The following is a 24347-nucleotide window of genomic DNA, read 5'->3' on the forward strand; positions in this document are numbered from 1 at the left end:
TTTACTCCAAGTGCAGCCCAAGTGTAGGTCCATCCTGGGAGCCTGGTGCGCTGCTCTCCTTAGAGGGGGGCGAGTCCAAATCAGCCCAGATCTGGGCCTGCAGTTGGAGAGATTCTGGGGAGACTTGCCTTGAAAGGCGCCCCCTCAAGCACAGATTGAGCAAAAAAAGCTTATTAAGAAACTACTCTGAAGGTGCTGTGATGGTGGTGACAGTGTTGGAACCTACCTGGGGCCGGGCCGCTGAGATCCCCAGGGGATCCTAGTCTTGACTCCTGTATGGGGGTATCCCTAGGGCCTAGTGAGGAGGGGGCCTCATCAGAGTCGGGCCCAGGCTCTTTTCAAGCCTTTGCCTGCGTCAGGCTCGGGACTTTCGGTGTGAGTGTGTGTGTGGAGGTGGGGATGGGGCGAACAGGGGAATTCCCTCCAGCTGTAGGGAGAAGGAATATCTAGAGACCGATTCCGAACGAACTAAGTGGGGAAGAGAACACTGGCCCAGGCGCCGGGTGGGGGTGGGGGTGGGGGTGGTGGGGGGACAAGGTTTGGGAGGGAGGAGCCAGGAGGTCTTCTTCTAGGCGGACCAGAGCGCGGGCCCGGGGCTCGCGGTGGAGGCGGGGCCATCGCTCTCCGCACGGCGGGGGCCGGGGTCCGCGCCGGGAATGCCGCGCCGCGGGGGCTGGGGCGGGGCTTCGGCGGCCCCGCCCCTCACGCAGGTAGCCAATGGGCGCGGCGGCGCCGGGTGACGGAGGGAGTCGAAGTGCGAGTGCCGCGGCGGCGGCGGTGGCGGACGGCCCAGCCGGAGCGCGAGGGTCTGGGGGGGTGGGGCGCGGGGACGCGGGGACGCCGAGCCGGGGACCCCGGGACCCGGGAGGCGGTGCGGCCCGGGCCGCCGGAGGAGCGCGGGCGGCCCAGCGGCGGCGCGATGCCGCTCGCTCAGCTCAAGGAGCCCTGGCCGCTCATGGAGCTGGTGCCGCTGGACCCGGAGGTGAGTGAGTGGGGCGGGGGACCGGCGCCGGCGGCCAGCGAGCTCGGGTCCCCACAGGGGCGGGGCGGCTCGCGGCGCCGTTGCAGTCTAGCGGGCGCCGGAGAAGGCGCGAGTGCCCTGCGTTCTCTTGCCCCCTCTCCGGCTCCACCCCCCTCTGCTCCGGGTGTGTGTACGCGAAGGACAGTTCCGCCAAGTGCTGAGAACCCCCTTAGTACGGAGAGGGGATCCCGTGTGCTGAGGTCTGACCCCTCCCTTACCCCACACACCTAGGACCCTTCCGGGCGCTATCGGAGCTTCCTCCATTAGCGCAGACGGTCAGGGCCGGGGTATCTGATGTCTGGGATTCTACAAGAGACGAGGGTCATGAGACCCCCATTTCTCCTTGACGTCTCCCAGTGCCCTTCCCCAAGAGCTCCCCGCTTCTGTGCTGCTGACCCTAGAAGGATTGCTCTTCTTGACTCTTGGCAGTTGTGGAATGTGGGGTGACACCTCTGGTCTGGGGCTGAAACTTGGTTTTTTTTGCTGGAGGCTAGGGCCAGAGGACATCTGTGTCCCCTGCCCCAGACTGTGGAGAAGAGAGTGGGGGGAAGCCCTTAGACCTTGTGAAGATTATTCCTGGAGAGTGGGAGGACCTTGGTGCCTGCTCCCTTCTTGTGCCCCCTCTCATAGGAAGGGCTGGGCCCTGGGGTAGTTTGGCTTGTGCCAGCCTAGCCTCTCTCAGAAGCAGCTCCTCCCTCCTATGAGGATTCTGTAGTGCCAGGCTCTAAGCATGCAGGAAGCCAACTCTTCCTGTGCCCTTTGACCTCCAGGGTCAAGGTCAAGACCCTGAACTAGGGAGGTCTGGGAAACTTTCCCCTCAGTCTCATGTTGGGAAGGAGGCAGGTGATACTCCCTTTGCGAAGAGGATGTGAGTAGTCTGCAGGGAGGGTGTGGAGACCTCAGTGAGTCTGGGAGCCAAGGTGACTTCCTCCTGGCTTGGGCCCCTAGCCCCTGCCTAGGTCCCCTTCTCTACCCTCTCTTACTTGGGGCAACCACCAAGGGCCTTGTCTCTCAGGGTCACTGGTTGAGATCAGAGTGAGGACCCCAGGTCTCCAACATCCAGGGTGTGCTGCCCCTTTAAAGGGATGGTCATGGCTGACACTGGCTATTGGAGGGTGGGCGAGGCAGGATTAGGTAACCAACCTGAAGGCGCAATTTGGAGTAAATTGCTCTGGGATCCCTGCCATGGGGTTTTTACAGGCCCTGTACACTCTTGGAGGTTCTCTCGCTGACTCACCCTCCAGAGGAGGAACACTGCCCTCTGCAGCCCCTATACTCCCCCCGCCCCAGACTGGGGCACTAAGGCCTAGGGTGGGGGGTGCTCTGAGGTGGATTCCTTTGCCCTGGCATGCCCCTGCAACCCTGGCCTCCCTAGAGCAAGGTAGACTGAGAGAGGCCAGGAGGGACTTAACCCAAGGACTTAACTTGGAGATAGGGAGCGCAGACACCCAGGAGCTTGATCCCCAGTCCAGGGCACAACTTCCTGCTTCCCTTTAGGGAATCCTGGGGAGGGGGCCAGGTTTAAATAGAAAACTCAGTTTTGAATGCTACCGTGTTTTCCTGAAAATAAGACCTAACCAGAAAATAAGCCCTAGCATGATTTTTCAGGATGACATCCCCTGAACATAAACCCTAATGCGTCTTTTGGAGCAAAAATTAATATAAGACCCGGTCTTATTTTTGGGGAAACACAGTACTGCACTTGAACTCTGTGAGACGACTGGCTTATTTCCTAGGCTTGGGGGTGGAGGGGGTATGATGTCTCCAGGAGCTTAGAAATGCTGTGTGACCCTTAGTCAGTCCTTAGCCTCTCTGAGCCTCTGTTTCTCCAGTGGCCAGGGCTGGGTTCTAGCCTCTGCTTCCTGGGCCTGAGAAGGTGCAGAGCCCTGGGTATGGCTGCCCATTCCCCCCTCCCCCACTCCATGGAGGTACCAGGCGACTGAGTATTATTGTTTGGGTAACAGGAGCCTTGGGGCAGACAGGGCCCGGGTTGGGCTGTTCTCACTGGAGAACAGGGCCTTGCTGTTCTTAGCCCAGGTGACATGTAAGTGATACAGTAGCCTGACCTGCAGGTATAGGTGCTGCCGCCCGCTCCTAGCCTAGAAGGAGGCAGGCAAGGGGCTGGCGGGGGCATTTGGCAGAGGCCTGGGATCTGGACTGCCCTGCCCTCCCCATGACGCTGCTGAAAATGGGCTGCTGGGAGGCAGGGCCTGGCCCAGGGTGTGGCCCAGGTGGAGCACACCCATTGGAAGTGTGGGTGAGGATTAATTCTGCCTTCCTGGCCTTGCTGAAAGCTGTAGTAACCTTGTCCCCAGGCCCAGCCCTACCATATACAGAGCTTTACTATGTGCCACCCACCCTGCTTCATCTGTCACGTTATTTAAATAAAATAATTCTCATAACAGCTTCTCAAGGTAGGGATTCTTACATACCCCATTTTTACATGGGACAACGGAACTCAGAGCAAACTCGCCTATGGATTAATGTCAGGGTCAGTATTGGAACCCTTGCTGCCTTCTACCAAGTGCGGGGAGACTCAAGGATGGACAAGGGCTGGGATCAAACTTGCCCAGGTGGAAATTACTCCAAGAAAGGCTCCGGATGTTGGCAGATTCTCCTCGTCCCGCAGGGCCCGTGTCCAGCCTTTGCCGAGGACGGGTGGTGGCAGCCAGCCCTGGCACCTGGCCCCCCTGCCTCCAGCAGTGTACAGGCCTGCCAATGCTGGGCTCTGAACACAGCTCCTGGGGCTGCTTCCTGCCTGCGGAGCACGTGCTGTCTTTGTCCATCTGCTGCCCAGCTTCTCCAGACACTGCCCTGGGCCCCTCTTCCCTAAACAGATGCTTGTGTAGGAAGGAAGGAAGGACGCCTGTTGGAACCCATCTCTGACCTCTGGAGAGGGGGCGCAGTGGTCTGGGGGCCCTGGGGAGCTGTCCCCATGAGCAGTGCTCTCAGAAAGAGGGAGGAGAATGAGTTTCCAACCTCTAAGAGGACAAAGGGCCCTTCCTGTACCAGACTTTTTAGAGAAGATCCTTCATTCAGTATTCTGCAAGGTCAGCATCGTCTTCTTTCATTCATTCATTCATTCAGCAAATATTTATTGAGCACTCATCATGTGACAAGTACTATTCCAAGCAACAGGGTACAGCTGTGAACAAGACAGACTGGCCTTTATGGTACAGATATGGAAACTAAGGCTCAGAGAAGTGATGTGACAGACCCAAGGTCAGAGGAAGTGGCTGGAAGAGCTAGGATGAGTAGCTATGTCTTCGTGGCTGCAGAGCTGTGTTTTTTCTACCATCTGTGCAGCAGTCAGGTCCGAGGGACAAATGAACCCTGTCTTCCCAGGATCCTGACTCTGAGGTGGGAAGCTCGCCTGTGGTCCTTTTTGCACTCCCAGTCTTTTCTCCAGGGCTACCCATTTCCCTCTAGAGACCGTAGCATCAGCTCTTACAGGCATGGGGTTCCATGAGGATGGCACCTGGGCAGAAGACTCTGGGACTGGAGGCAGCCAAACAGAGCCTGTGAGGTCCCTTGAATCACCTAGGACACTGCTCAGTAAGCCCACACCTCTGTGTATACCCACCACCTCCTCCCCTCCCTCATTGGGGATTTAGATTTGCAGCCATGTGATTTGGGGCCATGGCCCCATGCCTTTCACCTGCTAGCTGAGGGACCTCAGGTTAAGTTCCTTCACTGTCTGAGCTTTGTCTGAAAAATGGGAGTAATAGAGCCTGCTCTGGCCTCCCTGCTCTCTTTGTGGGTTGAGCTTTCATTTGACACACTACATGCTGGACCCTGAGCTGGGTGCCAAGGAGATGGTGACGGACAGGCCACGGCTTCTTCCTGAGTTAACCTGTGGCTTGCTCAGTGTCATGCGACCCAGAAGAGGGAGGAAAGGGCTTGAGGTTGTATGAACAGAAGAGATGACATTTGAAGTGAGTCTTGGAAGAAGACCAGGAGTTTGCCCAAGTGACAAGGCAGGAAGGGTTTTCTTGGTATAAGGAGCCACCATGCAAATGCTTGGGAATGAAACAAGCTGATCTGTTCACGCTTAGCTTGAGAATAGGGCCCAATAAAAATGGCTATTATTTGTGGACCAAGCATGTGCCGGGTATATATATTTATAGACTATTTTGTTTGCTTCTTGCAGCTACCTGATGAGGTACATTACTTTTATCCCCATTTCACAGGTGAGGAATCTGAAGTCCTGAGAAATGAAGTAACCTCAGGGTCAGGCAGGTGGTTGGAGCCAGAATTTGAACCCAAGTGGTCAAGTTCCAGAACCCACATTCTTAATCACTTGTGTTGGGCAGTTGGAGATGATAGCCTTGAATGCTATGCCAAGAAGCGGAGACTATTCTGCAGGCAGTGGAAGCCGTGTAAGGTTTTGGGGCCCAATATATAGCAAATTCTCAAGGGAGCTGATGGCTCAAGTGCAATGATCACAATTGAGTTTTAGGAAGGATGAGGGTTTGGAATGAGGGAAGGCTGGGGTGGGGGGCTGGTGTGTAGGCTGTTGAGAACATCTGTGGGAGTTATGTCAAGAGTCTAGAATACTGGCTGAAGTGGAGCTCAATCTACAGATGCGTCATGCCTGCCCCCCTCCCACCAGCACTGATCAACCCGGCCCTTCTTCTCAGGCTGCAGAGAGATCACAGTGTGTATACGTACTCGTGTGTGTGCGTGGAGGGGCCTGCAGAACACTGGCCCTGTGGAGGACTGGGGGCATTAAAAGGGCTCGGGGCAGGATGTCCTGGGAGTGGCAGGGTGCAGCTGGTCTAGGGGCAGAGAGATTATGTAATGGGCAGAGCACAGCTGTGTCTTCTGCTGCCAAGCAAAGCCACAGCTGCCCTGTGGACCTAGCCCCTGGCTCCAAAGTCCTGACCTGCCCTAGACTGGGTCTTCTGCTGTTAGGAGCCTCTTGTCTGCCTCCCCACACTATTGCTCTGCCAGAAGCTCCTTTCAGCTTCCCAAGGCCCAGATGTTACCTCATATCACACAGGAAAGGGATGAGCTGGGTTTGATATAACCCAGGGTGAATAATGCTCACCTGAGGGCGAGGTCTGGGGCCTGGAATAAACAGGACTGCCCAGAGATGGGCGCCAGTGCCCACTCCTCTGCAGGTAGTCCCCCTGCCAGGGGTGTGGGCTGCTCTTCAGCAGATTTTTTTTGAGTACCTCCTGAGTGTCAGAGACCAGAATTTGAATTCCCCCTTACCAAGTGTGTGACCTTAGGTGCCATCACGACGCCCCTCAGCCTCAGTTTCCTTCACTGCCAAATGGTTCAAGGACCTGCCTCCTAGGTCATGAAGATTTAATGGTGCCACAGGGGTGAGGCATTGAGCCCAGTGCCTGGCATGTGGCAGAAGCTCAGAGGAGAACAGCTGTTTGCACGGAGCCCTAATCTCTGCCCTCCCAGGACTCCCATTTATTAGGAAGGGCAGGCCTATCTGTAAATAATCCCTGCAGTGTGGCAAGTAATACAGTGAAGGAAAGCAGGGGCATGGTGGGCCAGCAGCGATTCTGCCTCATAACGTCAGGGCAAAGGTCCTAGAGGGGGCAAGGCCAGGGCAGCCACTGTCTCTGGACTTTCCCAGATTTTGTTTCTTTCCACCCTTACAGCAACTCTGGGAGGTGGCTGTGACTACTGCCATGTTACAGATCAGGAAACTGAGGCTGCTTGCAATTGATTAGTTGGCACAAAGTCACACAGTTTGTCTCTGGCAGAGCTGGGATCCACACATGCCCTTTCTTTCTTATTGGGAGGAGGAGACATTTGAGCTAAGTCTTCAAAGATGAGATGTTTGCCAGGCAGAGAGCCAAGGGAGGGAGTGTCGGGAAATGCTCTGCCTGGGTTTTGAGGGGCTGTTGCTTGATACCTGTGCCCTCACTGTGAAAGTGGAGGTGGGAGACCCACCCAGAACTCCTGTCCCCGCCTCTGTGGCCTCCCTGGCTATTGGGAGTTGCTGAGGACAGGGGTGCCGCATGGGGCCTGTTTGCTCTTTTCCACGCTGGTACATTCAGACAATGTGCCCTGATCTTCTTCTCTTTTCCAGAATGGACAGGCCTCAGGGGAAGAAGCTGGACTTCAGCCCTCGAAGGTGAGGACCAGGGATAGCACCATGGGCCAAGGACTGTGTGGGGGGCATGGTTTGCATGGCCATAGAAGAAGGAGGCCTGCCCTCGTCCTGTCTGGGTGTGAAGGACCCTGGCTGGCCTCTTGCCCCTTTCCCTGCTCGGCCTTCCTTCTCCTTGAGGCAGCCCTATGCATTGCTCCAACCTTCCTGTTTCGTGAGGGAACTGCAGCCCAGACAGGGTCAGCAGAAGAATCCAGGCTAGAATTCTGGTTACCCATTACCTAAGCTAGGACACTTCCTCAGTTTATTTACTCGTGGTGGCTGGGCCCACTGCAAGGAATGGGCTGAAGGGGTGATGGGAGAGGCTCAGGTCAGCGGGGCCTGAAGAGGGCCTGGAATCATCTGGGTACGAGGCTCCAGAGGGAACCTGGTAGCCAGTTAAGTCTCACCAGGGCCCAGTGTACACAGGGTTCCCACCTCCTAGCGCTAGACTATTCCTCACCCCTGCTCCTTCTGCTTCTCCTGGGCTCCTCCCTTTTGCCCCTAAGCCATTGGTGCTGGTTTGGTGCGTTGACAAAAGTGGCTGGGGCTGGATGACAGTTGTGTGTGTGACCTTAAGTGTGTCCTTTGTGCCCCTGGGCCTAGGCTTTCTCATCTCTGTGTTGGCAAAGACCACACCAATTCTGTCAGGCCACATTGCTGCTGGCTGTGGAGGGGCTTTGGAAGCCGCTGAGGCATGACAGAGCGTGGGTTCTGGACGCAAAGCACACCTGGGTTCAAGTCCTGGTTGTACCTTCACCACTTGACCAGAAGCTCTTCTCCCTTCTGAGTCTCAATTTAGTTATCTGTAAATTGGGGATGATAGTGCCTACCTCCCAGGAGTGACGTGAAGGACAGACGAGGCAGGAAGTGCCTGGCATGCAGCGTTACTGCCTCAGAGTCTTGCTCAGCTCCCTCTCCTACTAGTGGCCACACCCATAAGCACGACCTTTGAGATAGACTCCAGGACTGGTCCCGATGTTTGCCTTGACTCAGCCTCCCAAGATAAGGTTGCTGAGCTGCCTGGGGTAGGGCTGGGTGAGAGAAGTGGGCTCCTACTTCCTCTTCTCTTGGTTACTATGGCAACCTTGGGCCGCCAGAGGCCAGGCAAATGGTGTGGACTGGACCCCTTGGTTTGTCTCAGCCCCATGTCTGGAGAATCTCCTCCCACAAAGTAGCTGCCACTAGTTGCCTAGTAACAAAATGAAGAGGCTGTGGGTCCCCAGTGAAGAATCTGGCTGTCCGCATCTTGGAGCTGAGGTTCTGGGGGTTGTAGAGGAGCTTACAGCTTTGGGCGAGATGGTGGTGAGTGCAGCTTCTCTCCTCAAGAGCTAGAGAGGCCGGCTGGGAGAGGGCAGGAGCTTACCCAGTCAGGTAACCTACATTTGATCCCAAGCCTAGGATTCCTGCTCTACAGCAGAAGAGCTGGGTCAAGGAGACAAAGGTTGGAGATGGGTGGGGTGCGGAGAGCCTCGAATGCCACACTAAGGAAGAGAAAGATCTTAACTCACACCTGGCACCATACCATGAGCTTTCAGTTTCATTCTCACAACACCCCTGGAGGTAAAAATTGTTACTATCCCCATTTTATAGATGAGAACATTGAGGCCCTAGGTCATATAGCTGGTGGGCACATAGCTTGACCACAGAGCCCACACTCCTCCCAACCCAGGGAACACTCAGTGCTGAAGAGGAGGAATATTGGGTCCCTGTGACCCCAAGTTCCATCATTCCTAGGCACCTGCTCATCCATCTTCTCCGTTGTCCCAGAAGCTTACAGTATCCCCAGTGCCCACTTCCGGGCTCAGCACACCAGGGGGCGCTCAGCCTGTGGTTGGGACCTCATCACTGTGCAGTGGGATGAGCTGGCTTGTTTATCTTTTGCTTCATCAGACTTTCACTGCATCTTGCTGTGGCACTGGGGGACCCGAAAATGAAGTCAACACCCCTGCCCTCACGGAGCTCCCAGTCTTAGGGAGCGGGTGCAGACAAGAGAGCTATATGGTGGGTACTGTGATGGGGACAAGTATGTCTGTGGGCACACAGAGCCTCCATTCTGTGCCAGGCCCCATAGTGGGCAGAGAAATACACCACCTTCCAGGTGCCCACATTTCTCTTGGCGTGATGAGGTGAGCCTGTCCTGGGGAACCCAGCCAGTGGCATCTGAGCTCAGGGCTGAGCGTGGACCAGATGAATGGTCACTGTTGCGTGTGGCAGAGGAGGAGACTTGGGGTGGGCTATGGCGCACCAGCCACCTTCCCTATAGAGCTGGAATTTGGCTGCGCCCCGACAGCAGGATTTGGGCAGCTGGAGAGAGAAGTGGGCCTTCCAGCGGGAGAGGCGGTGGGAAGAGGACTGGGGGATCATGCGTTCTGAGTTCAGGATCCTGCCCCTCTTTCCTGTTTGCCTTATAACCTTGGGCAAGTGGTTTGCTCCTCTGAGGCTCAGATGCTTTTCCTGTAGGAGAACAGAGTCCATCCCTCAGGGACGCCTGGCGGAGGAGGGCATGGGATGCGTGTAAATTAAAGACCTAATCTAATAAGGTCTGAGGCACAATGTTGGTATTTAACGCTTGTTTATTCATTTCAAGCAGAAAGGGGGATTTGGGGTTTAGCAGCCATAGTGTGGACAGCAGTCTAGAGTGAGAGCTCCCTGAATCTTTTCAGCACCCCAGGTGCACCTGGTGTCCTCAGGCATACTGGAGCTCCATTCACCCTCCCTCCCTTCCTGGGGGTGGACTGGGCACCCCAGCTTCCCTCCCCAATCTCCGGAGCTGGACCCCTTTGAAGCGCCTGCAGGTCTATTTTGAGAGCCGAGTGTCTCTCCCCTCCCCTCCTCTCTTCCTGTTTATGAAACCCTGATCCCTCCCGGATCCCTTTTGCTCCCCTGGCTGGAGCACAGGCAGGATGTGACTGGATTTCAGGGAGCCTTGGGAGCCTCAGGTGTTGGGGAGAACTTCCCTTGGACTGGCCAGGGCGGGCTCGCCTACCCTCCCAGCACCTGGGACCCTGTGGCTGGGCGCTATCCTTCTGCCTGCCCAGAGGTGACACTGCAGCAGTAAGACCTGCCATCTCATCCGGGGGGATGTTCTGTTTACAATGCCCCTTTGCCTCTGTGGCCCATTTTGCTTCTAGAAATAACCTTATTGAGAGTGGAACATCTCATTTTAACCTCTGTTTTAAAGAGGAAGAAACTGAGGCTCAGACAGAGAAAGAATTTGCCTGGGAACACTCAGCTAGTGAGTGAACAGTGCTTAACTTCCCACCCTGCGCTCCTGGCCTCAGCCTCTTGTTCCTGCTGTTCTCTACATGAAGTGCCTTTTTTCTCCTTTCTGCCTGGCCAACTCCTGTTCCTCTTTAGGGTCCAGTTGTACTGCCCCCTCTCTGGAAGGTTCTTGGACCTCACCCCAGGCAGATGCTTACTGCCCCTGGGCCCCACAGCACCTGACTGCAGCTCTCCCTGGACAGTTGTGTTTTGTTTTCCTGTATTTATTTTCTGGATCTACCTGAGGTCAACACCGGCGTGAGCCTTAACACGGGCGCCTCCTGGTGTCTGGCTCCTGGCCTGGGGACAGAGCGCGGGAACAGTAGCTACGAGTGATGTCCAAAGGGGAGGCCAGCTGGCCAGCCTTGCAGGGAGGGCAATAATGAAATGGTTAGAAGTGTAGGCTTTGGAAGCAAACAGACTGATTTTGTTCTCAGCTCTCCCCCTTTCTAGCCATGTGGACTTGGGCAAGTCACTTTCTCTCTGAGCCTAGTTTCCTCATCTCTGAAATGGGATGACAGTACCTCCCTTGGAGCTAAGACACGGGGCCTGGCAGAATCCACATCAGCAAAGGTTGAAGGAAAGAACATCCTTGTGCAATAAATGCTCAATTGGTAGGAGGCACAATTCTCATTGTCACTCCACGCCAGTCCTGACGGAGTGCCTGAGGCCAGCTCCCCGTCAAGGATGTCTGGGAACTGTGGACCCCTCTTCCCCAGCCCAGAGGCATGCTGGGAGATACGTCTGGGGACATCTGTCTCACCAGAGTGGGCAGCGCCTGAGAGGCCCTGCAGAGGCTGTCAGCTGGGGAAGAAGCTGTTGGTGTCCGTTAGGGCCAGGGATTGGCAGGTGGGCTTGTACTGCAGCTAGTGGAGGGAGGCCCAGGGTGGGGACCCTAGGGACCAAGGATCAGGTTAGGGGGCTCTAGGCTTCTCTTGCAGCTGCCTTGTGGAAGGAAGTGCATAAGAGGAAGTATCTTTAGGGAGGAATGGGGCAGGGACCAGGGGATGTGGTCTGGTGCCTGTCCTCCCCTCCTGCCACCCAGAGGCCCCCCAGGCCCTGCACGTACCCTTCAGTGAAGGGAGTTCTGAGACTGTTTCCTTCCTGTACTCTGCTAGCCATAGAGTCTTCCTTTGATTCTCAGGGTCTCAAGCATGAGGGGGCCCACTGGCACGGGACCAGAGAGTTTTGGGGCTCCCAGGGTTGTCCCCATCTCCACACCCCTGCCTGAAGCAGCGGGGGTGCAATGAGAAGCCTCAGTCTACAGAGGCATCTTTCACAAGCCTGGCAGACCACCGTCACACTGTTACTAGAGGCCCTGCGAGGCTTGGAAGGGGAAGTCCGTGTGTACGTGGGGGCGTGTGTTTCCACACAGGGGATGTCTGTGGAAATCGTTTCCGATCATTGGCCTGTGTGTGTGTATTTGTGTGCGTATCAGTTCCTGTGGGGGTACTGGTGTGAATGACGCGGCGAGGCCACGTAGAAGGGGGCTGGGCCTGGTCAACCCCTGACCCAGGCTACCTGCTCCTCCGCTGAGACCTCTGTAGGTCCTTGCCAGGCTTTCTGCCCATCCCAGGGCACTGAACTGGCAGGCTCTTCAGGGCAGGGCTGGTATGGTGGTGCCTGTTCTGTGGGCTGCCATTTTGGGTGGGCCCAGCCATGGGGAGGTCACTGCGGGGGGAAGGAGAGTCTGTGCTGTGGGCTGGGGCAGTCAGAGCCCATGGGCTTGCTGACTTCTGCCCTCATTCTCTTAAGGGGATGTTTGCAGCTGCTGGATGCCCACTATGCGAACCCCTCGTCACCACGTGACTCTGTGTTCTAGTCTCCCCTTTCTTGGGATCAGAGGATACAAGGAGGGGTGTATCCCTGGCCCCAACCCCTGCAGTCATGGGCTTGGGGTCTACCATGTCCCCTCCTCAGCAGGGAAGCCTGTCCCATCTTCTGTCCCTCCTCTCTGCAGAGGGGGAAGTGAGAAGGAGGGGGTCAGGGACCCTGCCTTCTGGGCCAGGAAGGCTGAAAAAGCAGAAGTGAGGGACTAACGGGGCCCTCTGGCCACCGGCTTGAGCCCCACCATGCAGAGCCCGGCAGATCTCCCCAGGGTGGGGAGAGACCCACTCTCCTGTCCCAGAAAGGTGAGCAGAGGGTTCCCTGCCTCCACTGGTGTCTGTCATCATGACTCTGGGCAAGGAATAGGTTTGGGGGTGACTCTTTCCCCTGGGGTTTCCGGGTGACTGGCTCTGTCCCCAGGGAGTATTCTCAGCCAGAGCCAGACAGGTAGAGGCTCAGACCTCAAGGTTTGGGGACGGGGGTTGCTGTGTGGCCTTGGCCCACCGTAGCCCCTCTCTGAGCCAGGCTTTCTGCCTGTCCCCCCTGGGGTTACACTCAGGAGCCTGATTAGCGTGCAGCTTTTAGTGGCTGCAGCTTTTTATGGCTGTTCAGGGTCCCCTGAGGATGTGTCTGTGTCTGTGAGGGTCAATATCTAGAATGAAAAGTCCCCGGACTGACCCTAGTACTGAGGGAGGGGGCGGGCTTGGAAGGGCTAGACATGGCTCTGGCTGATTTACTTACCCACCCTTTCCTGGCACTTGAGGCCTGCCAATCGCAGGTCAAGTAATAGCCAGGGGAAGGACTTGGGTTCAAGCTGGCTCTGCCTCCAGTGCACTTTGAGCCTGGGTGAGTCACTGTCCTCTGGACCTCAATTTCCTGTTCCCGAAATGGGCACAACTGCTTTTGGGATATTTGGATGAGAGTCAGAGCCATCAGATTGCACTCAGATATCCTGCTTGGCCTACTCTCTTAGTGCAGGGCCCCCCTTTCGGACCTGGCCTGGGAAGAACATTCCAAAGAAATGGAAGACCTCTGAGATGGGTCTGCCACAAATACTGGACTGTTCTCCCAAGTGCTGAGGGTTTGCAGGCGATATCCCCTCACCTCTTTCCTCACCCCCAGGCAAACCAGCTTTGCCTTTGAGTCCGGGGCCCGACTTTCTGGGTGTCCAGGTGTCTTTCCTGCCTATGTGTCTGTCTGCTTGGGCCTCACTGACTGGCGGTCTCTGTTTGCTGCCCACCTACCTCTGGCTCCTGTGTCTGTCTCTACTTGAGTGCCTGTCATCACCTGTTGGGTACATGTCACGTGTTAGGTGTCTGTTGGTTCATGTCCCCTTATGTCTCTGCCTGTTGAGTATGTGTCCCCATCTGTCTCCACTTGTTGGATGCAAGCCCCCATCTGCCTCTGCCTATTGGGTCCCCATCTGTCTCTGGCTGTCGGGTACATGTCCCCATCTGTCTTTGCCTGTTGGATATGTGTTCCTGTTTGCCTCAGCATGTTGGGTATGAGTTTCTGTCCACCTCTGCCTGTCAGGTATGAGTCCCCTCCTGCCTCTGCTTGTGGGTACCTGTCCCCATCTGTCTCCGCTTGTTGGATATGTGTTCTTCCTACCTCAGCCTATTGGGCATGTGTACACTCCTTCCTCTGCCTGTTGGATGCCCACCTTCATCTGTCTTTATCTGTTGGGGGCCTGTCTCTGCCTGTGGGGTGCCTATCTGCTCCTCAGCAGCTGCGTTGGCATGGGGCTTTCCCTTTGCAGGCCCACAGGGGATGCAGAGCGCAGCCTTCAGGCAATGGGGACGGGGGAAGAGAGAGGAAAGGAACGTGGTGAGGGTGTAGGCTTGGAGCTAGGAAACCACAGGCCCTAAGTGATTGGTGGCCCGGGCCCAGCCCCCGCCCTCACTCTGCACATCCGCCTTGGGCCCGGCCACCTCCGAGGCAGCCCCGGACGCTGCCTGCTCCTGCCATGGTGCCTTGGCCCTGCCGGGCGGATGGAGCAGGATCCCAAGCCGCCCCGTCTGCGGCTCTGGGCCCTGCTCCCCTGGCTGCCCAGGAAGCAGCGGCCCAGGATCAACCAGACTGCTCTGCCTGCCCCTGGCCCTGGCCCCAGGCGGGACTCGGTGAGTGTGCCCGGATGAGCTGGCCTGCCTGTGGCCCTTGGAGCAGGTGCCTGGGCAGCCAGTGTGGACTCAGCTGTCTTTGGGCTCTCCTAGCCCAGGCCTGGCCCTGCTGGATGACTGGACCCTGCCCAGACTTGCTTCCTGGGGGAGTGAGGAGGCACTCAGGGTTCCAGGGTAGTAGCACTGGCAGACTGGAGGGAGGGCAGAGGGCGAGGGGTCCTAGGACAACTAGGACCTGAAGATTGGTTTTTAGTAGACTTGTGTGAAAGAACTTTTAGAGGGTGGGGCATGGAGTCTGGCCTTAGTTCCTACCTGCCCCAAACTGGCACTTACTGGGTTGAGGGGAGTCTCAGGTGCCTCTTGGGTCCCTATGCATCTCAGCTTTGTCCTTCTGGCCAAAGGGATCCCGTCATCCATCCTGTCCAGGAACAAAAACCCAGCTCTGCCTCCCCAGTGTGAGAATAAACCCTACTTCCTATTGTGGCAAAACCAAAACTTTACAGCAGGGGGAGGGGAGGACCTTGGGCAGGTCTGTGGGCCTCAGCCAGAGCCTGCAGTTGGCTCAGCTTGGCCAGCCTGGCCATGCCCTGGGCATCCCTTTGGGCGGACCAGGCCGGAGCATCAGGAGCAATAGGAGCAGAGACACCTTGGTAGTTTGACGCCCCCCGCCCCGGCCTTTGAGGCCCTTTGGTATTGATGAACCTGGAGGCTGGCCCTGCAGGGCCCCATCTGCTGAGGTCTGGTGTGAGTGGACTTGGATTGGGGCTATGCCCCATGCTGGCCTGGATGGGGCCCACCGTGCCCACCTCCATCTGTTCCTCCATCAGGATGAGGGTGTCCTCAAGGAGATCTCCATCACGCACCATGTGAAGGCTGGCTCTGAGAAGGCTGACCCATCCCATTTCGAGCTGCTCAAGGTTCTGGGCCAGGGATCCTTTGGCAAAGTAAGTCCTGACCCCACAGTTGGGAGGGAAACAGTGGTCATACCAGAGGTGGGGTGAGGGTTCACCGTGGGGCTCAAAGTATCAGAGGGCAAGGGTTGATGGGGCTCAAGCAGGACAGGAGTTCACCTTGGTACCCAGGGAGGGCAAAAGGTCAAGGTGGGACTCAGGGAAGTTAGAGGTCAGCTTGGGACCTGGAGGGTGGGAGCTGATGGGCTCAGCCCCCTCCCCAACTTCTCCCCTGCTTTTCCCTTGCTGCCTCCTCAGGTCTTCCTGGTGCGGAAGGTCACCCGGCCTGATAGTGGGCACCTGTACGCCATGAAGGTCCTAAAGAAGGCGACGCTGAAAGGTGAGCAGAGGGCACCTCCTCATGCAGGTCCCAGGATCGGCGCAGGCTCGAGGGAGACAGCCCAGCTCTCCAGGGCCTGAAGTCCGATGGAGGAGATGGCTGAGTCTCCAGCAGGGCCTGGTCTGAAGGTGGAGACACTGGCCTGTTCTCCGCTTCCCTTACTACCCACCACCCCTCCTTATGATGAAGACAGGGTCCAGTCAGAAGAAAAGATTTCCAGGGTTCACTGCACCCCGCGCCCACCCCCACCCCCAAGCCAAGTGCCACTATGTAGTCTGGAAGGAGGTGGGGGGCGGGGGGTGCAGTGTGTTTGTGTTGGAGTCCTTCACACATCAGGTTTCAGGCTGGTTGGGCAGAGGCCTCTCAGCAGACTTGCTTCACAATGTTACAAGAGTCTGAGGGAGACCTCAGAGTAGAGAAGGGTGTGAGCAAAGAGGCGGGGAGCCCAGGGAGGCGGTTGGGTGGGTAGGAGAGGTAGTCGAGGCGGGTCCACGGAGATGGATGGCAGAGAGGTTCGGAGGGAGCCCGAGTCCAGGCCTGGAATTCCAGGACTTCCAAAGGGCGTGAAGGTGATTGGGAGTAGCCTTTGTGCTGGGCAGTGACTCCGACCAGCCTGGGAACCAGAGTGGCCACTGACCAGGCTGGGGTGAGGTGGGGAGAATTGGAAGTGTTGGCCTTGGGGACATTAGGAGTCATGTGACCCATGAAGGGGCATCTGTGGGGTGATGTAGCTTTGGTGCCCCAATGCCAGCCTGGTAGGGGTAGGAGTCATTCCCCAGCAGGGACAGTGGGAGCCACGGGGGAAAGCGAAAGATGAAAAGACTTGGTCCCTGCTTTGAAGGGCTCCCGTGGGGCTGGAGAGGCAAGGCAGACCTTGCAGTGCGTTGCAGTTGGCGCTGTGACGGGGAGCCCAGGAAAGGTGGGCGCAGCCTCCCAGTGGGGTCGGCTCACATAAGTAGTAACCATTTGAGCTGTGTCTTAAAGGATGAGTTGGGAGTTCTCCAGATTGAAAATGGTAGAGGAAGGGTTCCCCAGGAAGGAGGAATTGTTTGCCTTAGCAAAAGTGTAAGGGCAGTTTGAAAATGTAAGGTGTAGTTGGGAAACAGTGACTGGAATAGTTAACTCCAGTATGGTCCCTGCCATGTCTGGTGAGGGAAACAAAAACGTGAAACTAGCATGTAAAAGGTGCTCCGAAGGGGAAAGCACAGCACTGTAGGAAAGAACATCCTGACTTAGCATGGCAGGTTAAGGAAGACTTCCTGGAGGAGGTGAGGCCTAAACTGAGTCAAAGAAGAACCTGCTGATATCAAATTGCCTGGGGACTTTTATTCTTTAAAAACGTGTGTGCGCACGCACGGGGGGGTGTTGCCTACTCAGACCCATGAATCTGAATTTGAAACCCAGGGAATCTGCCTTTCTAACTAGCTCTCCAAGTAACTGTTCTCACCAGCCCCCAGACTGGAATTGGAGAGTTTTATGGCAGATGGAGAAAAGGCTGGTGAAAGCATCGCAGGGGAGCCCCGGAGGCAAAGGCTGAGAGTACACAGAGAAATGGGTTGCCCAGACTGGCTGGATTGAATGGCCCTAGATGGGGCATGGTGGGAGATGGGGCTACAGGGCTGGGCAGGGCAGCAAGGGTTCAGCCCTGGCCACTGCCATGAGATGTGAGGAAGAAGTGGAAAAGAGAGTCCTTCTTAGCCAGGGCCTGCAGGTGGCTAGACTCTTCGTGACCGCCTTTCTCCTCTGGCCAGTACGTGACCGCGTTCGGACCAAGATGGAGAGAGACATCCTGGCTGACGTAAACCACCCTTTTGTGGTAAAGCTGCACTATGGTGAGACCACAGACCCTACCTGAGTTCCCACCCTACCTGCCAGCCTTTGCCCTTGCCTATGGGTTGTTGCCTTCCCAGTACGTTGCCCACCTTCCACATGACAGGCTAAGGGAGCTGAGGGCAGTGCCCAGCTGGCTCCACCATTGCCTTTTCCCCTCTCCCTAGCCTTCCAGACCGAGGGCAAGCTCTACCTTATTCTGGACTTCCTGCGTGGTGGGGACCTCTTCACACGGCTCTCCAAAGAGGTGAGCTGGCACCCCAGGATGGAGCTGGAGGGACAGTGAAGCCTCCCATCACAGGGCCTCAGTGAAGGCTATGTCCAGGGTGACCTGGATATGGGACCACCCAGGCCTGCCTAGCAGTCCCTGACCCAGGACCCCACCCTGGGGCTGAGCCCACACCCTGAGAGTTTCCCCCAACGTATGTCAGAGTGGATCAGGCTCTGGGTCAGATGCCACTGTGATGACGGAGCTAAGCGTGGCTGTCACCTCTCCACCTCCATTCTTCTCGGGCTGCCCTGGGCAGGGCCGTGAGGACCTGGAGAGCCCGAATCCCCCCAGAAAGCTAGACACTTGAACGTTATTTCCCACGTGTTAACCAAAAGGCTTTTGAATTGACAAAAGGATTTGAGCCAGTTACAAAAATGAGACCATTGATACAATTCAAACAGAAGAAGAGAAGCAATTTTTAAAAAAACTTTGAAAACGTTATTTTAATGTTTGAATAGGTGGTACATTTACATGATCGAAAAGAATAATATTCACTGAGAAGTCCTCCTCCTACCCCAGCCCCCGTGACCCCCACATGCATAAACATTTTTGTTGGTTTCTTGCTTAAGCTTCCCATGTTTCTTTGGAAATACAAACCATTCTGACATTTGTTCTGAATCCTGACCCCCACTTTCTTAGGTACAAAGTACTAGTTCTGCGGTACTGCTCTGTACCTCGCTTTTTTCAGGACAGTGTATCTTGCGATTGATCCATATTAGCACATAGGGAAACTTCTGGTAGTTTTTAGCTGCATAGCAGTCGGTCATGTGGGGAGAGGCGGTTATTCCCATCTTCTACTGCTTGACCCTTGGGCTGTTTCCAACCTTTTGCTGTTTCCAAGCAATGCCACAGTGAGTGACTTGTGTATTAGTCACTTCACCCTTAAACCCCTTTGTAAAGTGTAGGGTGGACCCTCGGGGTCTCTAAGGGTCCTCCCCAGAGTGGACTCTCAGGACCCCCATTTCCTGAGGAAGAGGCGAGCCCAGCTGAAGGCGCTCCCGCCTGTTGCAGGTTATGTTCACAGAGGAGGACGTGAAGTTTTACCTGGCCGAGCTGGCTCTGGGGCTGGACCACCTGCACAGTCTCGGCATCATTTACAGAGACCTCAAGCCTGAGAAGTGAGTAAAGCCCCAGCCCAGCCTTCCTAGAAAGTGCAGAGGCACAGCCTGTGGCCTCTTTTAGGATAGGGCCGCCCTGCCTGGGGTGGGTGTAACTCTCCTCAAGAAAATCCCCCTCCCTCGGGCTGCCCCATGAATGGTGGGTGCAGTGGACTGGTGGTGGCAGCAGGCTCACCTTGGGGGGCTGCCTAATCACTAGTGCTGCCATTACCAAAGGCCAGGCACCTCCATACAGGTGCATTGCCTACCTTTTCTGCTAGTCCATTGTGACATCTGGGATGTCCCCATTCAAGGTCATTCCTTGATATGGCCTCTCTAGAATTTTTCTTAACTTCTAAGTACCCTCAAATGGTAACTTGGAAGCCAGGGGCAGGTGCTAAGGTGGAATGAGATCTAGCTTTAGAGTTAGGCAGACCTGAATTCAAGTCTTATCTCCACCACTACAAATCTTGTCTCTACTAGCTCTGTGACCACGGGGAGTTCCTTACCCTCCCTGAGCCTTAATTTCCCCCATTATTAAAATGGGGCCATAATAATACCTACCTTACACAGTTGTTTCAAGGATTAGCAGAAATGGTGGGCAGCATACCTGCATGGCACCGCCACCACCCCATTCCACCCACCCATTCATCAGATGGAAATGGGTGGCTCACCTTCTCTGGGCTGGGCCAACCCCCACCACTTGGTGGTGTCTACAGAACCCACCAAGGAGCCATAGCTGAGGGGCCCTAACTCCCCTCTCTCCATTACAGCATCCTTCTGGATGAGGAGGGCCACATCAAACTCACTGGTGAGTGGAGAGCCCCTGCACTCCCTGCCCTCAGGGAGGCAGGACAGGTTCTTGATGGGCCTGGGCTGAATGCTAAGGGACCTGTTCTTCCTGAGAAGCTGTGCCAGGCACGTGGAAGTGATCAAAAGCCCAGGCCCCAGACTTGGAATGGCCTGGGTTTGAATCCCAGCTCTGTACTGTAACCTTGTACAAGTCACGTAGCCTCTCTGGGCCTCAGCTTCTTCCTGAAAATTCTGGGAGTCATGCCTGGGCGGGGTTTGGGTGTCTAGGGGATGGCGGCAAGGAGGGGGGCATTCCTGAAGATGTGTCCTCTTGCCTTCCTGGCTGCAGACTTTGGCCTGAGCAAGGAGGCCATTGACCACGAGAAGAAGGCCTATTCCTTCTGTGGGACGGTGGAATACATGGCCCCTGAGGTCGTCAACCGCCAGGGCCACACCCACAGTGCAGATTGGTGGTCCTATGGGGTGCTGATGGTGAGTGCCCAGACGGGTAAAATATCCAGCCCAGGCCTCGGGCCTCAGTTTCCCCTTCTGTGTAGTCAGAGGGTTGATGGTCTCTAAGGCTCTCCTGTCCTCTCACAGCCAAACTGCCTCACCCTCCACCCAGTTGTAGTTTCCTTCCTTGGAAGGATTCCAGGCTTGGCCCCACTTGGGGTGCCCCAGTCTGGAATTGGGTCTCTCCCCAGCTTTGGGCCCCTAGTACTGCTCCTGGTGTTCTGATTGACAGAGGGGAGAGGGACAGACACAATTCTTGATCCAGGTGAACCTCCAACAGCCCAGTAAGAACCCTGGAAATGTTGCTGAGTGGCCTGGGAGGAGGTGGGGGCCTTGGGAGACAGAGACCAGAGCCTGAATAGACCCTTGTCATCTGCAGTTTGAGATGTTGACGGGCTCCCTGCCCTTCCAGGGGAAGGACCGGAAGGAGACTATGACACTGATTCTGAAGTAAGCGCCGGCACCTCCCTGCCACCTCAGGGTCCCTTCATGCCTGGCCCCAGACCTCCCTCTGATTCCCCCATTAATGAGACACTCCTGGGTGAAGCATTATGCTTTCCAGGGCCCCCTTTCATCCACCAGGGCCTGTGGGAGGGGAGTCCCAGAAGTCTTTGGGAGCCGAGTTAGTGGACGGCTTGTCTGGACTGAGCTGGAAACTAGACCTGGACAGAACAGAAGCGGGAGGGGAGACGGGGCCTCTGGGGTGGGGCTCAGCCCTGATGAGACCCGGGGGCTATTTCAGGGCGAAGCTAGGCATGCCCCAGTTTCTGAGCACGGAAGCCCAGAGCCTCCTCCGGGCCCTGTTCAAGCGGAATCCTGCCAACCGGCTCGGTAAGCAGCCCTAGCTCAGGGGAGGGGAGCGGGGTACAGCTGCAACCTAGGCCATGGGGCCACATCTGGGACTGAAAGGGACTGTTGTCCTTTGTGTGGGCAGACAATGCCGCTGGCCACCCTGCTTTCTGGCTCCATGTGTGGTGTTTGGGGCAGGGGGGTGACCTGTGTGTAGGGGAAAGGCAGGAACTGAGTCATCCTCACTCTCCCTGGGGACAAAGACAGAGGCCCCCACACAGCTCCTCCTCCAAGGCTGCTGGCACAAGAGGAAAAGCATGAGCTCAGGCATCAGAAGACTCAGGTCCCAATCCTGGGCCTGTGTCAGGTCCCCCCTGCCCGGCACATAGTAGTCCCTCCATAAATATTAGTTGAACGAACGAGTGCCATTTATGAGCCAAGTGACCGAAGGCAGCTGCCTTCACTTCCCAGAGGCCCAGGTCCTCGTCTCCATAGGAGATGAGGGTCTCAAGCTCTGTTGATTAAATGAAGTCACATGAACATGTCTGGTGTGTAGTAGCTGCTCAGTATGTCTTGGCTCCTTGACTACTGAGTTTACCTGGACCATGACCGGCTTTGAAAGGTCCAGTCCAGTTCCCTGGGTTGAATGGAGCGTAAGCTTGTCTGGTGGCTGACAAGGGCAGTGGGACAAAAGCGACAAGGATGAGGCCTGAGGTGGGAGGGAAGTGGGGGCCCTCTGGAGATCTCAGAACAAGTCTAGCCGCCATCCTTACTGTGTGGTCTTAGACAAGCTGCGTAACTTCTCTGGGCCTTCCTTCTCCCATCAGTACATTGGAGTTTGATCATAAGAGGCCCCAGAAAGTGGAAAATGCTGAGTGGGCAATAGGCCTTGGGGTGATGCTGGGTGGATTAGGGGTAGGGTGAGCCCATCCTCCTCATGCTCCCAGTGGACTGCTTGCTCCAGCCACTGGGCCCAGACCAGAGAGGCGACATACTGGGCGGCGGTGTCTGGGAGTTGGGCCATCCAAGGCAGACCCCTCATCTGGGCTCTTTCAGGCTCCGGCCCTGACGGGGCAGAGGAAATCAAGCGGCATGTCTTCTACTCCACCATTGACTGGAATGTGAGTGTGTCTGTCCAGCCCTGCGCCCCCAGTAGGGTTTCAGCTGTGGTGGGAGGGAGCTTCTGCTGGCGAGGGCCTCAGATGTGGAGCAAAGGGTGACAGCATGGCCTTGGGGGCAAGGGCTGGCCTCCCAAGGGCAAGCGGTTATGCCCCTGTCTGCAGAGCTTGTCTCCTCCTGCTTGGGGCTCCTGGTGAGCTGTGGGTTGCCGTGGTGACCGGAATCCCCACCCCACCTTACAGAAGCTGTACCGTCGTGAAATCAAGCCACCCTTCAAGCCGGCCGTGGCACAACCCGATGACACCTTCTACTTTGACACTGAGTTCACATCCCGTACACCTAAAGGTGTGTCCCTTTTCTGGTTTGGGCGGGTATAGGAGGGAAGCAGGGAGCGGGGGCACCTTGGGACGCAGGGGTGGTCAGGACTCTGGCAGGCCCAGGTGTGTGGGCAGACAGGCGGGTGGGTCTCTGACTCTTTGTCCCCATTTAATTCTGCCTGACTCTCCCACTCCAGGGTTCTATGGGCTCTTTGTGTCTCAGTGAGGGAGTGGGGGTGAGTGGGTGGTGAAGGCCACAATAGAAGAGTCAGGACCCCTGCTCCAGGCAGCTTCCAGCCCACTGGGAAGACCAGACACAGGCTCACACTCACGTCAGGGCTAAAGAATCTGACCCAGCAAAACTCGAGGTGGAGATAGTCTGGCAGAGCAGAGGTGACAGCGCCTCCAGGTCAGGGGCAAGTGTGGGAAACTGCTTTGGCTACTCAGACTGCCAGGCCTCAGTGTACTCATCTGGAATATGGGCTCAGTCCCTGGGGTTATTGCAAGAAGCCAAGGAGGTGGCTTCTGGGAGGCAGCTTGGTAAATCCTAACATTTTGGCCAGATACAGGGGATGGTGTTCTGGAAGGCCTCCTGTGGGGCAGGTTTTAGCAGAGGGGGTGCTTTTCTCACTGTGTCTTGTACATCTCTGGTGACAGGGAGCTTAGCACTTCTCTGAGCAGTTTGTCCCATCTTTATTTATCTGACAAATATGTACCAGGTTCCTACTGTGTGTCAGCCATGGGAGGATTGAAGGTAAACAAGATAGACCCAGGCCCTACCTTCATATGGCTCAGGCTGTAGAGGGGAGAGACATGAAAACAGCCACTGGGCTGCCTGACAAGTGCAGTTTAATAGGGGTGAGGGCTGAAGGAGCCGCCTTAGGCAAGGCTTCTCAGAGGAGAGTGGGTGAGCTGAGCCTCAGGACAGACGAGGAGCCAGTTGTCCAGTGAGGGGGTACAGCATGTGCAGTGGTCTCCTTTAAGGGTCCGAGAAGTCCGACCCGGCTGAGCTGCGGAGTGGGGAGCGAGGAGGCTAAGATCAAAGGACGTCAGTTGCCAAGCTGAGGAGTTGGGCTTTCTCCTGAGGGCAGAGGGGTGCATTTGAAGGGTACAGTTGGGTTAGATATGTGGTTGGAACCATCCCTCTGGCTGCTGTGCAGAAGATGGACCTGAAGGGGCGGACCTGAGGCAGGGAGGATGAGAGGAGGCATCCAGGAAGGGATGAAATGTCTTGGCCCTGGCCGGATGTAGGATGTGGGGGTCTTTTATCTTTGCATGTCAGGACTAGGCTGGTCTAAACACACATGAACACATGGGCTAGCTGAGGCCTGGGATGAGGGGTCCTGCCCAAGCTCCCCCCACAGCCAGCTGGTGAGGCAGGCCTGGAAACCCCAAGGTCTCCCTTCTTTGGGCTGCCTCGGGGTCGAGGGCACCTCCTCGGGCTCATATCCCCCTATTACCCCTGCAGACTCCCCAGGCATCCCCCCTAGCGCTGGCGCCCATCAGCTGTTCCGTGGCTTCAGCTTCGTGGCAACCGGCCTGATGGAGGATGACGGCAAGCCTCGGGCCACCCAGGCACCACTGCACTCAGTAGTACAGGTGAGGGGGGCAGGGACTGCTGCCCAGTTGTCCTTTCCTACCTAGAAGCCGTAGAACGGCTGAGAACAGACTCTGGAGTTGGACAGGCCTGGGTTCAAACCCTTTGTGGCCCGTGGGGCCTCCAAACTTCCTTGGGCCTCAGTTACCCCATTTGTAACACAGGGATGACAACATGGCTATAAATTTCCCAGCACAGCCAGGGCCATTATAGAGCCTGGATAAGTGCAAGGAGGTGCCCCGTGGGGTACTGGGAGGTAGCTGTCAGGTCCTAACAGGGACAGGTGGCAGGAATCTCGTGTCTCCTCACATTTGACCTCCATTTGCACTTTCCCAGCCCCATGGAAAATTTAGAATTGAGAGACAAGAATTTAGGCTCTAAAGCT

At 56.4% G+C, this 24347-nt stretch overlaps 1 protein-coding gene across 5 annotated transcripts in view; it reads left to right on the top strand.

Moving 5' to 3' along the window:
* The first annotated feature begins 817 nt into the window (after positions 1-817).
* The window catches only part of RPS6KA1 (ribosomal protein S6 kinase A1), a 32797-nt gene continuing 9267 nt past the window's right edge, over positions 818-24347 (top strand). Inside the window, exons 1-15 of one of the 5 annotated variants that reach the window (XM_088790624.1) lie at positions 818-982; positions 7077-7121; positions 9030-9140; positions 15175-15291; positions 15556-15637; positions 17389-17469; positions 17635-17714; positions 18750-18856; positions 19609-19646; positions 19977-20119; positions 20520-20590; positions 20883-20971; positions 21986-22050; positions 22291-22393; positions 23834-23964. In XM_088790624.1, the coding sequence (XP_088646750.1) occupies positions 920-982; positions 7077-7121; positions 9030-9140; positions 15175-15291; positions 15556-15637; positions 17389-17469; positions 17635-17714; positions 18750-18856; positions 19609-19646; positions 19977-20119; positions 20520-20590; positions 20883-20971; positions 21986-22050; positions 22291-22393; positions 23834-23964 (1326 nt within the window). In that variant the 5' untranslated portion in view covers positions 818-919. Of the gene's footprint in view, positions 983-7076; positions 7122-9029; positions 9141-12381; positions 12533-14140; positions 14348-15174; positions 15292-15555; positions 15638-17388; positions 17470-17634; positions 17715-18749; positions 18857-19608; positions 19647-19976; positions 20120-20519; positions 20591-20882; positions 20972-21985; positions 22051-22290; positions 22394-23833; positions 23965-24347 lie in introns of those variants that run through there. The other 4 variants (XM_088790626.1, XM_088790627.1, XM_088790628.1 and 1 more) reach the window with 4 other exon arrangements.

Source organism: Rhinolophus sinicus, chromosome 14, assembly GCF_057876585.1.
Source record: "Rhinolophus sinicus isolate RSI-liver-muscle chromosome 14, RSI-T2T, whole genome shotgun sequence".
NCBI classification, from domain to species: domain Eukaryota; kingdom Metazoa; phylum Chordata; class Mammalia; order Chiroptera; family Rhinolophidae; genus Rhinolophus; species Rhinolophus sinicus.